This window comes from Varroa destructor, unplaced genomic scaffold (genome assembly GCF_002443255.2).
Source record: "Varroa destructor unplaced genomic scaffold, Vdes_3.0 BEIS01000005.1, whole genome shotgun sequence".
Classification (NCBI taxonomy): domain Eukaryota; kingdom Metazoa; phylum Arthropoda; class Arachnida; order Mesostigmata; family Varroidae; genus Varroa; species Varroa destructor.
In genome coordinates, this window is record NW_019211458.1 from 8,746,567 (window position 1) to 8,763,448 (window position 16,882).

The 16,882-nt window shown below is 40.7% G+C and overlaps 2 protein-coding genes across 4 annotated transcripts; one reads left to right on the forward strand and one right to left on the reverse strand.

The window, feature by feature from the left end:
• The first annotated feature begins 1,642 nt into the window (after positions 1-1,642).
• On the forward strand, positions 1,643-8,998 carry LOC111251676 (acetylcholinesterase-1). The gene is made up of 4 exons (XM_022808504.2): positions 1,643-3,642; positions 6,401-6,550; positions 7,301-7,500; positions 7,788-8,998. The coding sequence occupies exons 1-4, from the start codon at positions 2,000-2,002 to the stop codon at positions 7,814-7,816; spliced, it is 2,022 nt and encodes a 673-aa protein (XP_022664239.1). The 5' UTR covers positions 1,643-1,999; the 3' UTR covers positions 7,817-8,998.
• Positions 8,999-11,975: 2,977 nt separating this feature from the next.
• LOC111251375 (uncharacterized) lies at positions 11,976-15,321 on the reverse strand. Of its 3 annotated transcripts, none has more exons than XM_022807886.2 (4): positions 15,079-15,321; positions 14,288-14,383; positions 12,762-13,936; positions 11,976-12,267 (listed from the first exon to the last, which is right to left on the reverse strand). In XM_022807886.2, exons 1-4 carry the CDS (start codon positions 15,091-15,093, stop codon positions 12,171-12,173), a joined length of 1,383 nt encoding a protein of 460 aa, XP_022663621.1. In that variant the 5' UTR covers positions 15,094-15,321; the 3' UTR covers positions 11,976-12,170. The 3 variants fall into 3 exon arrangements, with proteins under 3 accessions (XP_022663621.1, XP_022663619.1, XP_022663620.1); XM_022807884.2 differs by having other exon boundaries at positions 14,288-14,470; positions 15,079-15,320; XM_022807885.2 differs by having other exon boundaries at positions 14,288-14,455; positions 15,079-15,316.
• Positions 15,322-16,882: the final 1,561 nt, after the last annotated feature.

Sequence of the window (16,882 nt, forward strand, 5' to 3'; positions counted from 1 at the left end):
TGTCATAGCAGGGTTGAACACAAGAGACGACGAGAGCATGTGCCAGTTAGTCGCAGGAACTGTTGCATGCGGTCAAGTGGCCTCATATCATCATATATTTTTCCCTAAATCAGGATAGTATAGACGCTGAATAAACACGAACTAGCTAGCGAGGGGGCGAGGGGGGTCATGCACTGTGAAGCACCGTGACTCATTTTTTTCTGTGCATCATGGCGAAACAAACACAACGTGACTAGAGGCCCAACCAGATTGGGTTTTGGGCTTTTACTATTAGGCCCAAATTAAATGAGCCGAGAAAGTATTGAATGCCTATCTGTGAAAGAATCGGTATTGGTAAGCAACACTACTAGTAGCTGTACGCGCAGAAGGCAGCCGGTAGGTGGGTCATTTTACTGATTGCCCGATTCGTACATTTGTCTCATCGTATCACTCTGAGCTGACTCTAGCCAGCAGTAGGCTATAGGTCAACAAACGAGAGTCTGTAGGCGCCACGGTCTAACCGACCAAGTCTTCGCAAGGCCACTAATATACGACATACGAGGTTAACATCACCTTCCGTTTTTTTTTTTTGAATTTACGTTTCTTTAACGTCCCTAATCGTTCCGTTTCTACAATTAGTGCATTAGTTAGTGAATCTGTTAACGACAGTGAGCAACTCAGTCAACCATATGTACTTTACCTATGAAAAATTTCGCCCACTCTACGAGGTGACTATGTGATCTACTTAACTGTTTACTTGACAAAAATGATCGACAGAACGATAAACAAAACCAAGGCCAGTTTATTACATTCGTATTTAGGTAACGATTTATCAGCATCTAGCCGCCGTTACTGCATGCGTTTACAAAGGCCATGATAACCTTTTCTTCGGAAAGTGGCATGGTGAAATTGTTGCCTGACATATCAGCCAAGCTGAGGCCTTGTCTCACCATCAATCATATAATTGAAGTCCACGGCTAGCTGAATATATGCTATCATCTTCATAAAGAATGATTCTCATCAGATTGTCCTTCTACTGCCTAATGAGCATTTGTTATTGGGCGTCTGATGCTTAGAGCAAGAAGTTGCTATTACCAGTTCTGTTCACCTTCATACGAAAAACTACCCCCAATAAAAGCATTAGTTTACACCAAAGTTCCTTGCCCATTACGGCCACAAAACTATTCGCTGTTCGAATTCTAATTAGCGATTTTTTGGTCTGGATCATTACTTTGCTTTCTGCCATTTTCTCTAGCTCATTTTGACTCCTTATTGGACTGTAGGAAAATGAAGACGGTATTTGTTTTTCTACGTTGAATCACAGTGCATACACACGTATCCAGCGATGTTTATCACCAACTGAAAATCGATTACCAGAGAGATTTTTCCGTGCTGCTATTGAAGTACGATTTTCCCTCTGAATCGGTAAACAATTTACCTCACAGCTATACCGATCTATTGCCTTTTGCGAATGACTAAGATCACCTAACCCTGATTTCACGATTGCGCTAAAACAAAGTAACACTACCGAATTCTGTACGTCATTCGACAATTGTTTCCCCCCGAATCATAGCAAAATACCGAGACGGAAAAATAAATGGCGTTACTTTCATTCTGCTGTCGCGTCCAGTCATTGCTCTATGCTAGCAGACCATTGAAGAAGCATCAGAAAGGAGGGTTGTTCAAGGGCTTTCTATTGGCCTGGCCTGCCTTGTTTCAAGCCGATATTCCTTCTCATTCACCCCATGTTCGAATGAGCTGCGCAGTCGGCCAGAAAGTTATCTCCCTCGTATATACTTATTTGATTGCAAGCGATTTCGCTTATAATAAATCGTCTCAAAGCAGCGCTCTATTGTAGTCGTTTATCAAGCGTCTTGGCTCACTTACTTTCTTCCAGGTTTTAGTTCGTCGAAAAGCCTTTTCTACTTTGAAGCTATGGTCTCAGAGTCGCTCAATATTGGTGCTGCATGGTGACAAGTGTTTGGACGCTTCTTACTCCACAAACGTGCGCTTAAAAGCGATGAAAATATCTGTTGACATGTGTACAGCCGTCAAATACGTTCTATTTGTGACCGTTGTGTGTTTTGACGCGTTACAGACCAGTATTGCTTGGTCAGAATCCCACATTGCAATTGACACTGAAACCCCATCGCCGCTGGTTACTACGCCGAGCAATGGGATGATTCGCGGAGTGAGAGTATTCTCTAAAATGGGACGCACTATCGATGCGTTCATAGGAATACCATTTGCACAGCCCCCAGTTGGCAATTTGCGTTTCAAAAGGCCTCAGCCAGTAAAAAAACACACCGGCGAACTAAATGCCACGAGAGCCAGACCTGGTTGCCTACAATTGGAGTTTAAGTATGGCAAAATCGCACGTATAGACAATACAGACACTACCGAGGATTGCCTCCATCTTAACGTGTTCGCGCCCGGCAAATCGGAAAGTGCCAGAGAGTATGAAGAAGACAGCGAGGACACTGTGGAGGACGAAAGATTGCCAGTGTTCATTTATCTCTATGGAGGAGCGTTCATTTGGGGAGAAAACCAGTTGTCGGTCTATGATGGGGTCGAGTTCGCAGCGGAAGCGGACGCGATCTTCGTGGCGGTCAACTACCGAGTAAATATATTTGGTTTTCTAAATTCAACAACTTCAGCTATTCCCGGCAACATGGCCTTATGGGACCAACTTATGGCCATGCAATGGGTGAGGGATAATATCGCTGCTTTCGGAGGCGACCCCAACGAAGTCACATTGGGCGGGCAGAGTGCAGGTGCCATGTCCGCAGCGTTTCATTCATACTCGCCGCTGAGCAAAGGATTATTCAAGAGGGCGTTTATGATGAGCGGTACTTCACTATCAGCTAAATTTACTCAACAAACTACGGCTGAGGACATGATACAAGCAATTACGCTTGCTTTGGATTGTTTTGATGCTGATCCCGCTGTCAGCATAAAATGCGTCCTTGACAAGCCGATCACCTACAGAGAGCTCGAGGGGCTCAAGAGGGAGCTTGGAACTAAATGGTACAACTTTGCACCACATTCAGGAGATGCGCTGTTGCCTTATCCGATTCAAGAACTACATCGCAATAAGTACCATATTAAGGACATGATGCTAGGTGTAACTCAGCGTGAAGGTGACTTCCTATTTAACGCCTTACAAGAGTGGCTTCCTAATTTGGCTGGCGGACTAGAGTCTTCGCCCGAGAGCACGATCCGTCTGCTTATTAAAATGCTATTCGGTGTCAGTATTCAGGACACTGGCAGAATATTTAAAGCATATTTGTTGCCCACCGACAAGGACCCGCTTCCACATGATAGGTTGCTTCAAGTAGGCAGCGATATTGTAAGCCACGGTATATTTGAGTGTCCGGCCCAGTTCTTCGCAGAGCATGCAGCGTCGCAGGGCGTTAATGTGCGATATTACGTCTACGCGCATATGCCGTCATTCCGGATTAACTTAAATCTCGGCCGAGAATCGACCCACAACGATGACATCCCATTTCTACTCGGTTCGATTAATGCTGTGCAGGAAAACATCAAGGCGTACGGCATGAAGACACCGAGCTTCTTTATCGACGTCCAGAAGAAAACTAGCCCAGAAGAGCATCATTTTTCAAGAGTTATCGTCAAACAAATTAGTCATTTCATGAAGACTGGGTAAGATAATCTGTTAAAATGCGTTACCAATTTCGCCGCACCTCAGCTGATAAAATGTTTTCAATAGATTTTTATAAATATTATTATTATTAGTTGGCTATATACGATATAGAGAGTTTTACCAGATATAGAAGATCTATCGAGTGCAGTTCTGCGAAAAACTACTTCGCTGTGGGTTTGATCACAGCCATGTTGGAATACCGGGTTAATTTTCATTACGTTTAATTAATAATGGCTCGAGGTGCTTTTTTTTCATGTTTTTAATAGCTGTTTGTTTTTGTCTTGCGAATATAGCAAGGGTTACTATTATTGTTAATAATGTTTTTTGTTATTAATGACACTTCGCACGTTTATAATAAGCCCTACAGCAACTATGTGTTCGTCCGACAATAGTAGAAAAATGGCCACAAATGGGTTCCGGCAAAATGATATTCAATGGATTTGTTCAGGCAAACATAACCCTACGTAAGACATTTGAATTCAGACGTGTGTAGACCCAAGTATCCCAAGCGACCCATATCTGTCACTTGTGAACTTATGCTTCGTTAGGAAGAGAACAGTCGACGCTTTAATTAGGACTATTTAAAACAACTAAGTGCTGCTGAGCTAAGAACTCCTCATATGTGACTTCAGCCCACACGAAAACCGTGTTTGGCCACCGATGCTGTTGCACGACTAGCTTATATAACAAAACATACTAACGCAGATATATCCAAATAGAATCGCACAACTTACGAATCTTTGACAGACGTAAATATTTATAGGTATACTCATGAAAAAAGGAACTAGGCTCACCGGGTTCGCAAACTAATATCTAGTTAATGGATTATTTTACAGGCCTAGATTCTGAGCTCGTTGCCGTGTGATAGGCTTAGGATTATAGTAACGATTTTTTAGTCCTTTCCTGTATAAAAATATCGATAGAGTTTATTTCAGTAGATTAATCAAAGTATTACTCTGTGACGCAATAGGATGTTGTCTCATGAGTGACTTGTAGAATGGTACTGACTAAAAGCTTTGAGCAGATTTGTAATTTCCTAAAACTCAAAAGGTCAGCCAGGAACAAATGTGCGTCTACTTCCAAATGCTTTAGTGTGTTGATACTAGAGGTTTTTCTTTTCTGGTGAGTCGTTTCGGTAATTGCTAAAGCATGTAACGCTAAAATGGATCCAGCTTTTGCTGGTAAAGTCTTTAAGGGAGGTACACCATTTTGGGGGTATCATCGTGGACTGACTTACGGCTTATGACAGACATCTGCTAGTGTCGCCTAAAATAATAGAGCACAGAGCAAAAATGTCGCACACATTTTTTGACGTCTGTCTCGTAGATGTGGAACTCATCTACTTTGGTATAATTTGGTTTTTAATTCTCGGTATCTACTTCCGCGCTGTATGTCAAGTTATGATGGCGACGGTTTATATTGAATGATTACCTCAAACGGTCCGCTATCATTTGTTCATATGTCATATGATTGCAGCAATGATCTGAGTATCGTGTTATTTTTTGCTCGTGAAATTTTTCGGCTTTTTTTTTAGGAACAACATTATTTTCAATGGGTTCCGTCGATTAACGGTACCTCAGACACTCAAACCAAGCAAGTCACATTAGCTCTATTCAAAAAAACTCTTCTGTAAGTAATTATGTGTCTCCAGAAATTATACAAATGGTTATAGTTTACTAATTAGTTTTGCTTAATTACTATTAACCTGCTCGGTATAATAATAATAATTATTTCTAGGGGCACTTCAAGAAGTACAAATCAAGTTCTGCCTGTATTACCTAGTTCCACAACCTGTGATTCTAAAGTTTAGCTAGCTGATTTAGATACACATAACAGTATTTCGTAGCTCTATTGATATCAGCGATATGGTTTGAAACGTGCGACCCCGTCTATTGATAGTCAACGGATCGAAGTACGGCACTGAAAATGCGGCAAAAATAGTAACATGGCCAAATTGAAATCAACTAATCATTGGGTACTTTGTGTATATTAAGAACCAATTGATCACTGACGCATAGAACAGAAAGAACGTCTCACGTTATTACTAGATACAGACACAACAACAGGTAACGGTTTCAATTCTTCCAATAATATAATTATACTTGGCGTATACTTCCAAATATTCTCTAGCCGCACTACTACTATACGTAAGATTATCGATTTCGTTGATGTTAGTGATGGCCTCTAGTTCGTAAGTTTCAGTTCTATGTTCTGCAGTGATTGTTGACGTTATGATCGTGCGTTAATTAACGTTTCGGTTTTTCTAAATTAACGGTCAGGTTTTTCTAAATTAAATTTTTTACAACCTTGCGCAGAACGTCTGCTTCTCAGCAGCTACTACTTACTAGTTCATCGTGTCATCAGCCTTTGCTTTTTGATTGCAAATCTCATTATGTCTTCTAATAAAGTATGTTACTGCAATAAAAGTTGCCCACTACCTATTGAAGGTTTCTGCTACGAAGCGAAGAGGTTCTCTTTGCTTAGTTAAAAACTACCACAACTTTTCAAAAATAAATGAAGAAGAAACCTAATTAAGGTTTCAACGGAAAACATTTTAAGTGAGGTATTAGTTAATGTTTGTCACAGGAAGGACTGCTCCTTCGAAACCATTTTTTTACCTATCTTAGTTAACTTAAACATATGATCGAATTCAACAAAGCCAAATTGGATTTTATGACATTATTGGTCGGGATAATTTTTCTCAACAATTTTCATAGTTTCAATCAGAGCTTTTGGGAACGATTTGTTACATTTCAGCAAACCACGTATTCCCGACTCACAGAAGGAGTGGCCATTGTATAGTGCTGAAGATCCACAGATCGTCTATATAGCACCTAACAACTTTACCATTGTTCGCGAACCAAAGACTGACAAGTGCAGCCTCTGGGAACCGTACATCCTCGTTAAGTATGTTTTCAAAGTTGGGATTCAGCTTCTGTTACTATTGCGCATGAACTCTTTAGGGTGATTCCGCTTAGGAATGCATTTTACAGAGACTGAACCTGAAGGTGTTTATTTCAGATTTTTTTTTTGCCTTAGCACTATTGTTCACGAAAAGCAATTGTAGGGCAAAATATCGTATCATTTGGACTGAATCAGCCCGGCTATACCTGTTCTAGCAACAAGCCTAAAGATTGCGAAGCAATGCTGATTTCTATTAGTACTTATGTTCTGTTGATGCAAACTCTGATCATAGGCAAAGATTCGTACCGTCGACAGAAGTTACGGTTATTTTCTAGTAATGATTCGGTATATTGTCCGAGCCAACTATATAATAATGCCTAATACTTAATCTATAGCGTGTTCAATACTGACCTTAAAAGCATTTCGTGTTGGACAATACGTGTACCGAAGAGTGTCGGCTGAGCTGTTGCAACAAGCGCGGCCATCTGCACTAACAAATTTGCATTATCGTCAAAAGTGTTTTAATTGTGTTAACTAGAAATATCAAAAAAATGGCTTCTTTACTGTATCGTAGGCCAGCTTGCCGATGCGTCGATGAACAATAGACTGTGAACCTCTTATACAGTTCCACTGTAGCTCGCTGATACCGATCCGACTAGCCTGGAACAGCCAAGCTAAAGTTTAACCGAGCAGCACTCGAAATCCAAATCAAATTATACTAAATACATCTATAAGTGTTGTTTCCATATGCAGATCTAAGGAAGGGCACAGCAAGACGACACTACCGAAAACCACTGCCGAAGAAGTCCCTTCGATTGAAGCTGATGAATCGCACGCGTCCAGGCGTGACAAGGTCGGCCACCGGATGCACAAGCGAAACCAGTCCGCCGCGTCCGTCCTCGTTAGTTCGTCCTTGCTACATCTGCTACTCCTGACGACACTGCTCCTTCGAGGTTATTAATTATCTTGCTCGTTATATTTCAGGAGTTTTGGTACGCACACTTATGAGTGTCCGCCTATGAGGCGAGTGGAAACTATAGCCGACTCAAGGACAAAGATCGAAAACACTGCAGACGTTCAAATTTCCTATTCATTTTTCCTAAGACTTTATAATTTATGTCAATTCGTCTTAATTTATGCAGATCCGTAAGACTGCTCAAAACGTCCGCTATTAATCGAATGTCAAACAAATCTATTGTTGCCCTTCTTGTTCGTTCCATTATTTGTTTTCTCTGCTCAGTTCCGGTTCACACAGTCGCGGCATTTTGATGAGAGCGCAGCAGTAAAAACATCCACGTATGTATTCCTCGTGAATCTCTAAATAGGCCAATTAGAGGTAGATTAAGATCAAGGGTAGAACAACAGCTTCAAAGATAACCTTAGCTTATCGACCTACTGGACCAACAGCAGTAAACCTACTACTAGCTATACTTACGAATGGCAGATCACAGATAATGTGAGGCTGGATTTGACAGGCCGAGAATCGTGAGAAGGCCCCTGCAGAGGACATTCTTATAAAAACGAGCAGATATAATAAGACTAATTTAAACAGAAACAAAATAGTTAGGCTGCTGATGCTGTTAGTGATAGATTGATAGCTAATATTGTTGGTGTCACAGTTACCGTGTGCAATAAGGCACGAGTCCTTTTTGTTCGCAATTCGGAGCGGGGTTTAGACTGGGGTACGAGATGATTCTAATTAGCTCTTTTCGAATTTATCTTCTTTGCTAATATAAGTAAGCAAACGTTTTATGCACTCGACCAGGTTCCTAAGGAGCTGAAACCTCGTTGGCTCGCAACCTAGATAAAGGTTGACTTTTTTTTTTTTTTTTTTTATCTTATAATTACTTAGGGTGTAAGCTCAGTAGTCAGAGGCACTTGATCAAGACGTTTCTATGATGTCTATAGCAATACTCTGTGTATTTATGCGGTTACTAAAGCGACAAAATTAAATTACGAAGTACATGGAGTTGTATTTATTAGACAAAACAATCCTTTCCCAATGGCCGAAAGAGCGCGCCCGACGGGTCTGATTTTTAGTGAGACGTTACGTATGAACAAAATTGTATAACAAGCTTATAGGAAAATATCCTGTATCACTGAATACTAATAGTAGTACAAAACCATCTATTTTATTGTTGGTGAATTTTGCGAATCCCAGCAAAAGTTGTCTTAACTGATTATTAATGTATATTTAATTTTTTGATCTCTGTCTGTTTGGCATTTGAGTCGGACTTATGCGTGACCGAACTTCTGTAGGGAGATAAAAAAAAAAAAAAAAAAAAAGAGCTGTATATTAAAAATTTAATGAGGTACTTGTTGTTGGAAACAATGAATTGAACAAGTAGTTTATTAAATTTTTAATTAAATAAAAAAACGAAACGAACTATGTGTTATTCGACACCGATGTACATATGGCATTTAAATAAAGGATGTCAAAAAAAAAAATAACGCTTCCGAGTATTGTTTTGCAGAATGAGAAACTTCCAAAAAAGCTTCACCAATCGAAGTTTCACAACGCGCATTGTCTCGGTACTTAAAATTGCCGATGGCATAATGTTTCGGTGAAATACTTCATGACAGATTTTTCAGTTTGTGAGACCATCATTACGAAGCTACGAATATCGCTGAGAATTAAACCCGTACACATAAAGCCTATGACAAAATATGGGAAAATTCAGTAAACTTGTACATGATCTGATTCTAAATCGGATACTGGCAACTGCAGTCTGTGTAGCCACCTTTAATCAACCGCTGAGTCTAAGTACATTTTTGCAGCAAGCCTGATTCCAATGACGGGTGAGAACACGTGGTCCGCCGAAGTGTAATTCGCAAGATAGGGCAGCAAAATCCGAAATAAAATCTACGGGATTTGTCTAGAAACATATTCCAATCCAAGACAACTTGTTATCATCGTACTCCCTAGAGGCACAGCACGGCTTTGCCGCTTGTTGAGGGTACGCTTTATCAGCGCCGATTGACGGTGCTAGAGAACCACACTTCCAAAGTATAAAATCGATATGGCAGAAGTACCAAAAGCTAAATTAAGTTGGTGCACTTGAACTATAAATAGTCCAGACAGAATGAACGAAAGTAGGATTTGAATGCGAAACCGCTAATGTCCTGAACGAGCTGTGAACTGATAGCGTGTCAGCATTCGCTCGCTCTTTAGCCAATGTTCGTTGACACGGACTTCTTTTGGACTAGATTGAAAGGCACGGCAATTGTTCCTTCATTGAAGCCTAAAAAAAAGTTGACCCCTAACTGCTAACTACCGTCCAGTATCTCTGTCAGACTACCTATTATCGGTTTCCGAAAAAGAAATCACTAACAGATTTGACAGATATCTCAAAACTGCTGGATCCTTCTTGCGTGCTCGGTTTGTCAATGTGTCGGTCGATCGACGTGCGTCTATGAGATATGGCCATACATGATTATCGTCTGTATAGACTGAATGTGTTTAAAGTCTCTCAGTACGAAAACGATGCCGTCATACCTTTTCGTATTCAGCCTGTCAAGGTTGCCGGTCATACACGGGCTGCTTTTAAGGATGTCTTAATCAAGCAGAGCTGTAACCGTTTCATTTACCGCAAACGGTGATCGACATACAAGACGTTAGACTTGGTGACGACTCCGTTTCTATTGTTTCAAGCTTTTAAATGTTTGGCCATACATTACGAGCCGATCAAACGCCAAGTTCACTCAAACACTCAGACGCTCTCAGTATTTTTGATCAATCATCCGTTTGCGTGCTATTATAATGACAAAAAAAAAAAAAAAACATTGAAAGAAAAGAGTGTTCCAAGTATTATGTACTTCTCGTGCAGGAAGGTGGCAATTTAAGAGTATTCCGTATTACTCAAATCACCCAGAATGGTACTCTGCGGACAACGTTTGGCAGTACGCGAGGAGTCTCTGTGGATCGTTTTCGATCCCGAACGGACGGTCTATATCCTGCCTGTGCTCCAGATGTCAAAAGGTGTCATTCCGCATTTCTTTCCCGTTTACCTACGACGCCAGCCGATCTATTCATCGTGCAGCCTGTTTTAAGTTCCCTGTGTTGGTAACGGATCCAGTGGGCATGGTCTCGCTTGCCGCTTACCGTTCACACTTGTGAAGTCGTTCATACAGCTCAGACAAAAAATGAGATTCTGAAGCATGTAAACAACGTGTACATTGGATAATAAGGTGTACACATGTTTATCTGCCATTATTAATGTTCTAATAAAATGGTGTGAAATTGTTTTGAGGAATGAGATTGTATTGATTTTGAGCTTTTTGCATGAACCTAAGCGTTATTACAACAACACCAACTAAATTAACTCTTATACTGTCTTAGGCTAGAAAAAGATGGGGCGCAGCCGACCCTTACGTGATGGTAAAACGATCATAAGAAGCAGTGGTCACGACAAGATTAAGCACTAGGTGTATAAACCGACGACATTCAATTGTTAAGGAGTGGTCGTACTGCAATAAACCTTAGAGACGTCAGCATTTTCTTTACAAAGGTGATGTCAGTCGAATCATGGGAACGACAAACAGCAAAACGAACGCGCACCCCTCGCCTGAAAAAATGCAGACAGAGCAGAGAACAAACACCGAATGCATTTTCTCTTCTAGCATGACGAAAATGTCGAGGTAAATATGATCGACGGGATCTGATTGTCCACGAGGTTACACCTTGACTGGCAACGCATGATCATTAAAATGACTTTATCCTGTATTATATATAGCAATGGATGTAGGCCATTATAATTCTTTTTAAAAGCACTGTAAAACAGATCTGGTTTTAGGGCCCTTTTGTGAACAGGGTTGATAATATAGAGTTTCAATAGATAGGAGCCAGCATCGATATTGCAAAAAAAAATTGAAACGGCATAAACAGCGGTTTGGTATAGAGTATTCGAAAATATCGGGTAGATGCCATTATATTAGTATTACTTTGGAGCTTTAATTAAGAATATCATATAATTGGACATTCAAAGAATTCAAGCTGGGTTTTATAACAGTCCTCGTGTACCAAGGGAGTAAGCCCTAAGGGAAAAGGTCAAGACGTCAGCCTTTTCAACATCAGTAGCCGCAGACTCGTCAACCGACATTAGAACGAGTTAGCTGCAGTAGTTTTTAACCGGGCCTTGGCACACATTGTCAAAGACTGAATTTGGGTCCGCCCTACGGTGTACCAGCCTCTGTCTGACGTCTCGGGGATGAATTTACCAGGCGAGAAGTAGCAGCTTCCACCACAGGCTGACAATCACAGATTAATATGGTCTGAATGACTGGCCATGTTCGTTTTCCTTTAATTAAGTCATCAACCCATAGGTGAGAAATCCGTAAATTTTAACAGCTCCTGTCCCATTGATAAACGGATCTGTGATCCGTAGCGTGATAGCAGCGTAGCTATATCATAGTGGACAATGAACAAAGGTTATTATAATATATAAAAGCTATATTTTAATTTTTTATGATGACACACGTCAGTCAGCCAGACGAGCTAACAAAAAAGCCGTATATATATACACATTTATATATACATTGTTATGAATATATACGTATCCACTATACTAGATCTAGAATCAACTATAAGGGAACAATACACAATATTTTCATTCAGAATGACTAATTATGATTCATAGCTGGTGCTGGTGGTGGTGGTGGTGTTCTTGACCGATTCTCCCACAGTGGTCACGATCCGGTTTCTTTTTTGCAGTTGCCTGTGCCTAAAATAGAGTGAGGTAATTTATTAACTCTTATTACATAAATGCATTTATTTCAAGGCAGGACAAACCATTGTATTCAAAGTAGTAGTAAACTAGCTCAATAAAATGCATTCTGGAACAACTGGTTTTAGTAAATTAGCCATTTACCTATTAAACTAGCAGTATATCCGATATCTAAGTTACGCTTTGATGTAGACTTGTTACCAAGTGCTCGACGATGCAATCGTTATCGTTATCAAGAAGCAAGAAAAACAAAATTCTGTTTAGTTATGTAATACAATTTTTAAGTGCTCATATATAAAATAGGTGCTTTCGGGTCAGGACCAACAAGTGTACCTGTTAAGATTAGAATTATGATCATCTCATCAATGTTAATTCATGTTGTGCTATTTTCTAAATTATTGAAATAATCTTGCTAACAATATTATTTCAATAATGACTGACCTTCAACACAGCTAAATCGTTAATAGTACTAAGGATTGTTTGTTACCTACATTCGTGCTATCAGCTTCTCTCTCCGTATCCTTATTGTCCTCTGCCTCTTCGTCGTCCTCCGCCTTATTCTCCTTGATAACTTTAGTTTTGGGTTTGATGATAAGTTCGCTTTTGGCCTGCAGCGTAGGTTGAACGAATTTGACCGCTTCCGCATCGATCGTAATCGGCAAATATTATCGCTTGCCTTACTGTGTGTCTTTCGGCTGGTGCTGCCTATTATCTCGGCTGGCTCAACTATCGTGACAGACTTCCTTACAGTTGAACGTCCTTTTTTGACAACACCATTAAGCAGGTTACCCTGAACTTCAGCTATCGCCGGGCTCGTCCGATCGCCAAGCTTCGTCCTGCTCTTCGCGTCCATAGATACTTCGGTAAATGGCGGCACATCGATCGAGAAGTCCGTGAGCCTCTGGACGCTATTTAAGGCGAACTGAGGCAGAAACGCTTGGGCTACACCAGCAGCGTTTTTATAAATCGTTCCTTTGACATCGGCAGAGAGTCGCTCCGTATCTTTTACAGCTGGCTTGATCTGTTTTATGACTCGTTTCAAAATATCCCCAAATAACGCCACCTTATCGTGCAGTAGCACGATACCACCGGGACTGGATGTCAGTTTTTGAGCCGCACTCTGCAAATGCTTCAACACCGGCTCGAGAGGATTGTAAATGACTCCATCAGCTAATGCCCAGTTCAAAATTTTTTCTTGCTGTGCAATAGCGTCTTCGCATAGCTGCTTGACTTTCTGAATACGTCCCGCGAGGTCTGCTTCAAAGCCTGAGTCGAGTCTCAATCCAAGTTCCCTTACACGAAAACTCTTTAGCAGTCCCTCGACGCGCTCGAGTAGAGCCAGCTTGATTTCGACGAAGAAACTTAAATTGTGCTTTAGCCAACAGATAACCTTATCCTTCGTGGATGGGCTAAATCGAAGAAGTTCGAAATAGAACGATTTTCCTTTATCTCTAACTGGTGTGGTCTTAAGTCTGTCCGACGGCAGCTGATAGAGTCGATTAACTAATAGTTGTTTATAAGCGGCCAGACACTCAAATTTGGTTAAACTTGCGCATGCCAACTGGTCGGCGAATTGTAGGGGCAATGGCAATAACAGCACGATAGCCATCATCTGACTAACGAAATGAAGTGCAGTAACTTCTGCCGTATCTACGACCGGTCGCACCTTAATATAGAGACGGAACACAAACTCACCTGCATTTGACTTGTATATGTATATAGAAGCCGCCTCTAATCTTAAGGTCGTTCGCGAAAATTGCGGTTTTAAACTTAAGGATTCTTGACTGTACGACGTATCTGACACAGTTCTATCTACCTACCTAACTTGGCTATTCTAGTTCTACTCCTATTCAGCGTATGAGTCGAAGATGTAAGTGACATTGGTTCTGAGCAAAAGTTAGACTGTCGTAGCGGGGATAAAAAAAAACATCCTATCAAAAAACCTAAAGATGTCTTCGGCCGGTGATTCTCAATAGTTAGGGAGAGATTTTGATTAAAAGCGGAAAAATAATTTTACCATAGGTGGTGTGGCTTGCTTCGCGCGGCTGTACGAACTCGAAGTCCTAGTCACGAAGCGCTTAACAACACTAATGTTGATAACGCGTGGTATAAACTGTGAAGACGAGAGAAGGCTGTCGATTTGTATAGCGTCGTTCGTTGACTTCGACGTCTCATCGGAAATTTCCTGACAACATGCAGACTATGGGAGAGCTCATACTGGATAAGCGACTAAGACGACATATTTAGTCTGTGTATCTAGCATTCATATGACTCCTAGATGTCCTAGTAGATTATTTTATTCTCTACTTATCAAAATTCAATTGGTGAACATCGATGATCTGTACCATGGTTTGGCATACCACAATGCATAATACTTGAAGAATGTTACAGAGAGCCATTCAAGTAGGAAGGACGTCTTTTTAGTGCTTCAATATGACAGTTTCAGTAAACTAAACTAGCTAATAAAGCTTAAACCAAAAACTAACACCAGTTAGACGCATGGTGAAGGTCAGCTAAAACTTTATCTAAAGTCGCATGTTTCTGGGCGTGCGAAAGACTAGAATAATGTGAGCCGAACATTGGTTTTTCTAAAAAAAAAAAAAAAAAAAAAAAAAAAAAGGGTTGGAATTGTACCAGAACACTTGTTGTCCATTCAATACGATACCAGCGCTACAACGTTACCTATGACAGCAGACTGGTCGAATTGTTTCAAATACACGGCGTATATAAACCCTATAGCACGCAGAGCAGTCATTCGAATGCTTTTTTCTTTCGACATGTGAAAAATGGGAATAGCTCAGAACTTACTGAAACTGTTGTCATCCTGTTAAACTTCCTTTCGTGCTTTGCTAAGAAAATGTAGTAATCGAGTTACCAAAGATCTTCGCGATTCACAAATGTTCATCCAGCTTAACGTCGAACCACTGTCTGAAGCGCCCCTTAGAGGGCTGCACGCAATAACGCCCGTACACAGTTTCGGCAGTCGATGTGACTCTGATCTGCTACGACATCGTCAGAAATAGTTGTATACCCTGTGCACTTGCCGTCACACGTTCATCTACAGGTCCTAATAGAGATTAGCTCGTTTCGAACACGAGGATGTAACGAAAGCTGCAAAGTATACGTTCATTCATCACGTTACCGTTCAGACCGGCTTATGCGGTGACCCACTCAGTGTCAACAGCCAGATTGTATGCATATAGAACATGCCCTATATGAACGTACTACATATGGAGGGTCATTGCCCGATGGCTTTTATGCCTTCGTAAACATCCAGGAGGCCTCCATAGATATCTCGTAAATGACAGATAGATACGAACGTCAATGCCGTAGGTTACTGTTAAATAGTTACTGATCTCTAATTAATAGTATAACGTACTGTTACGATCATTATTTCCCGCTCCCGAGCTAGGCGTCTAATTAACAATACAATAAATTCTTTTTGTAGTCGTTTTTAAGGACGCACTAGTTTGGATAGGACCAAAGGATAGGGTCGGTTCGGTCACTTCTGTATCTGGTTCTTTTCAATATCATTGAAAAGGAAAATTCCATTGTGCGTAAGTAACTACTATTCTGTTTTTCTCACTGACCTGGAAGGACGAAAGTCCTTAAGCCGATTTTTACATCGAGCCTATCTCAGACACGCCACTAATGAGAAGCAGAAATTAACCAGTCGGTTGTATTCACAGTAAGTCATATCCTAAATGCCATAAAAACACAATAATATTTATGTCAGGCTTGGAAGAGGCTAAAAAACCACGATCATGCCAGGAACAGAACCGAATCGTCTTTTAATATGGAATACTTCAGCTGTATACAAACGTTCGTAATAACCACTAACATCCATAATAGTAAATAAATTGAAAATAAGACTGTAGTTAAAAACTTTGCTAGTTATCGTCACTGACCCATCGTTGAAGACGTATACTAATTAATTGCGCCTGCTTGAAAAAATGTCCTAATTCGACTATTTCATATAATAATACACACACGTATGAACTAGCTACGTATTCGAACTCTCAAGCTTGTAATTTGGGCTCACTGATTTTGCGGATACGCAGTGCTAGAATCACTTATTCGGGGTTGCGCTGAGCATCATGGCGCAGAACTTTCGCTGAACTTCTAAGAAGTTCAGCTTATAACCACATCAGCACTAGGTCTTTTACAAATAAATAATTCTCAGAGACAGTAAGCAACTGTGTGGCCAGTAGTAGTAAACGTAATTCATATGGATCGTATCGGCACACAAGGCAGGTGCTTTGACCATTGCGAAGTCGCATAACTTCCTCAGGAGGCTTTCAGCTTCGTAGCGTTAAATTATATGTTGAAGGGCACAGTATATCTTGGGATATATAGTAAGTGACGAAAGCTATTTTTCTATTGGATGTCGAGCGTCAACAATATAAATAGTTCGCCTGAGAGATAACCATTTATATAACTGATCATCATCCTATACGATACGACGAACATACAGCATTGCTGTCTTATCAGCTCATCAATGCTGGATGGCCACTTTGCTAAGCTATATTCCACAAACTGCGCTGCACTGCTAGAGGGACTGTGCTTAAAGAGGATAAACACAAACAAGAGAGCGCGATCTTATAGAACAGGT